This window comes from Gavialis gangeticus, unplaced genomic scaffold (genome assembly GCF_001723915.1).
Source record: "Gavialis gangeticus isolate Ggan-Ray unplaced genomic scaffold, GavGan_comp1, whole genome shotgun sequence".
Lineage (NCBI taxonomy): Eukaryota > Metazoa > Chordata > Crocodylia > Gavialidae > Gavialis > Gavialis gangeticus.
In genome coordinates this window covers 7,952,639-7,955,901 of record NW_017729012.1, presented here as the reverse complement: position 1 = coordinate 7,955,901, position 3,263 = coordinate 7,952,639, and the positions used below count along the sequence as shown (strand labels likewise).

General features: G+C 43.9%; 1 protein-coding gene across 1 annotated transcript in view; it reads left to right on the top strand.

The window, feature by feature from the left end:
* Positions 1-3,263, top strand: part of CLTC (clathrin heavy chain) — a 30,276-nt gene that overhangs the window by 17,019 nt on the left and 9,994 nt on the right. Inside the window, exons 14-18 of the mRNA XM_019511135.1 lie at positions 286-411; positions 1,698-1,840; positions 2,115-2,349; positions 2,694-2,816; positions 2,914-3,059. Of these exons, the coding sequence (XP_019366680.1) occupies positions 286-411; positions 1,698-1,840; positions 2,115-2,349; positions 2,694-2,816; positions 2,914-3,059 (773 nt within the window). The remainder of the gene's footprint in view (positions 1-285; positions 412-1,697; positions 1,841-2,114; positions 2,350-2,693; positions 2,817-2,913; positions 3,060-3,263) is intronic.

Sequence of the window (3,263 nt, the reverse complement as noted above, 5' to 3'; positions counted from 1 at the left end):
ACAGCTTTTTGGCATTCTTGGCATTGGGCTGGTGAAACTATTACAATATGGCGCACATCCTTAGTTTCTAAGGAACTAGAAGCAGTTTCTAATATGCCATTGGTATCTTTGGCAATCAATGTGATTGTTGGTTTAGGTCTTCCCCAAGCTAAACTCCAATAACTTGTTTAGTATTGGATCACAAACTTTTTGTCATTTTAGATGTGCCCTGTTAACTTTGCAACCTGCAGACTTTTAAATAAAGGAATTCATAACATCCCCCTTCCTATTTTTTTTTTTTTTTAGGAAGCAAAACTGACTGACCAGTTACCACTTATCATTGTGTGTGATCGCTTTGATTTTGTCCACGATCTGGTACTGTACCTGTACAGAAACAGTCTTCAAAAATATATAGAGATCTATGTACAGAAGGTAAGAATAAGACCTTGAATACTTGAAATTTATTCAAGATGCCTTAATCTACCAAAATAGCTCTTTAATGTAGCATCTAGATGTCACGAGGACCTTCATGGATGCAGATATGAAATGGCAATGTCTCAAGCTTGTCACCAAAACCAGCTCCCAAACAGATCCACCTCCTAGCTTACTGCTGGGTTTGATCTCTACCTACTTGTGCAAATTACCATATTTCACATGCCTTATTTGGGGGCATGGAAGTATGCACATGCCTCTTACAGGGTAGAATGTCACTTTTTTTCCCTAGAACCTTGGGAAAGCTGATAACATCTGCAAATGGTGTCCAGAAGTGTGGCATTTTTTTTTTAAGGAGATGGTCTGGGTGAAGCACCAGAAACTTCCTGGTATGGCAGGAGGGCAACAAGCCATGGCCCCAAGCCCTCAGAAGGGCAGTAACAAGCCTGTTTAACTTCCTGTAAATAAAGCACTTCCATGCTTGAGCTTCATCAAGATCAGACTGTGCCCAGAGCAGCAGTTGAGCTGGCTCAGGGCATGTGACCTGCAGCATGAACTCCAGGGTTCTGCGAATCACTGATGCAAATTCCTTGGTGGCTATGAGGATGAACGCTGCACTCTGCCCCATTCTGGTTGCTGGGCAAGATGAGCAGGAGCTGTTTATGCAGCTGCTAGAGCATGGTGCAGGAAAATCAGCTTCCCTATTCAAGACATGCACCCCACCTTTTTGGAGGGCTGATTGGGGGGGGAAGGGGCATATGGTATGCCAGCAATTAACTTTAAACAGCTTCTTCCATCTGTTGGGGGGAGGGGGATAAGGGAATTGCTTTGCTGATTCTGGTAGACTTTAGGGATTACCTTGAACCATCCTTCCTAGAGTGCATCAAATCTACTTGATCATATTCTTGGGCATGAGGACTTCAAATAAAGAATCGCAAGCTTGTATGACCCAACTTTCAGAAGGAGCCAGCACCCCAACACACCCTGCCCCCCCCCCCAAAGGAATATGGCCTAACAAGTCCTTCCCACAAGAACTGAAACACAATTGACAACTAGCCCTCTTGCTCTGAAGGCTTGTTAGTATTGTCTAATTTATCAGCTGATGGGCAGATACTGTAGGTTTCAAACACTGGGCTGAGACTACTGGAAAACTTCAATGCTGAATTTCCATCAAGATGTTCAGTGCTCCTGTATCTTTGTTTCATGCTTGGCAGGAAGGGTAGCCCCCCCTCCTGCGCTTGCTCCCAGCAAACCTGCTTTTTCCTGACCTAGTTTTCTTGTCTTAGGTAAATCCAAGCCGTCTTCCTGTTGTCATTGGGGGACTGCTTGATGTGGATTGCTCTGAAGATGTTATAAAGAATCTGATTCTTGTTGTGAGAGGCCAGTTCTCAACTGATGAGCTTGTTGCAGAAGTAGAAAAAAGAAACAGGTATTCTTTAGCTTCCTCTCATCGTTCCACTAATGTCCCGTATGGGGTAGCTGACACAGAAAATTCCTCCCTCCATTGAGCATGTTGACTAACTCTCTGGAAGCTTGAAGGCCTGATTTTACTCTTTTAGTTTGGGGTTTTTTGTTGAATGTCTTGTCCTGTCTTTACTCTGTTGCTCTGTAAAAAGGAGAATTTTGCAAGTTCACAAGGAAGATGCAGATCTTAGGCTTGTAGATCCTACAGCCTTATTCAAACGTCCTTTTTTTCTTTTTAGGCTGAAACTGCTTCTACCGTGGTTGGAAGCAAGGATTCATGAGGGTTGTGAGGAGCCTGCTACTCACAATGCACTAGCCAAAATATACATAGACAGCAACAACAACCCAGAAAGATTTCTCCGTGAGAATCCTTATTATGATAGTCGTGTTGTGGGGAAGTACTGTGAGAAGAGAGACCCTCACCTGGCCTGTGTGGCTTACGAGCGTGGGCAGTGTGACTTGGAGCTAATTAATGTAAGTGTTGGCAACTTAGTCTTACAAAATTCTCCCCAGTGCAAAGAGGCCTGTGTAAGGAAGCGGGGGAGAGTCTTGCTGTAAGTGGACAGTTTGTTGGTGTACATGGTATCTAATGCCCTAGGACTATGGTGCAGTTGGTACCATAACCAAACCTGTTCAATGAAACTGGCCCAAATATTCTACAGAAAGTGCTAAACTTCTGGCAGTACCTCCAAAATGCATGTTGTCCGACTTGCCTTGCACCACTGCTTAAGCAACAGCTTGGCTAAAGACTCCGGTCTTCAGGGCCAGTGGAAGTGTCTGAGGAACCTTGAAGCTAATCCCTCTTTTCCTTTTTATAGGTATGCAATGAAAACTCCCTCTTCAAGAGCCTTTCACGTTACTTAGTTCGCCGCAAGGACCCTGAGTTGTGGGCCAGTGTGCTGTTGGAAAGCAACCCTTACAGAAGGCCACTTATTGACCAGGTATGGTCCCAAACCTCATTCTCCTTTAATGAGAGCTCAAGTTGTGGCTGAAGTCCAATCTGTGGCTTAATGACTGGCCTAACTGATCTGTCAATAGGTTGTGCAGACTGCACTGTCAGAGACTCAGGACCCTGAAGAAGTGTCTGTTACCGTAAAGGCTTTCATGACTGCAGATCTTCCCAATGAGCTCATTGAACTGCTGGAGAAAATAGTTCTGGATAACTCTGTATTCAGTGAACACAGGTGGGTGGAGGCAAAATGCTTGAACATTTGCGTAAGACTTAGTTGTAGCTAAGGTAAAACTAACCTGATTGGCTCTGATATAACAAATCCCACTGATTTGGGAAAGGGTATGTAGTTTCAGTAGCTTCTGAAGTTCTGACTTGCAGAGAGGAATGTGGGGTAGCAGAGAATGGAATTATTAATAGTAAAAAAAAAAAAAAAAAA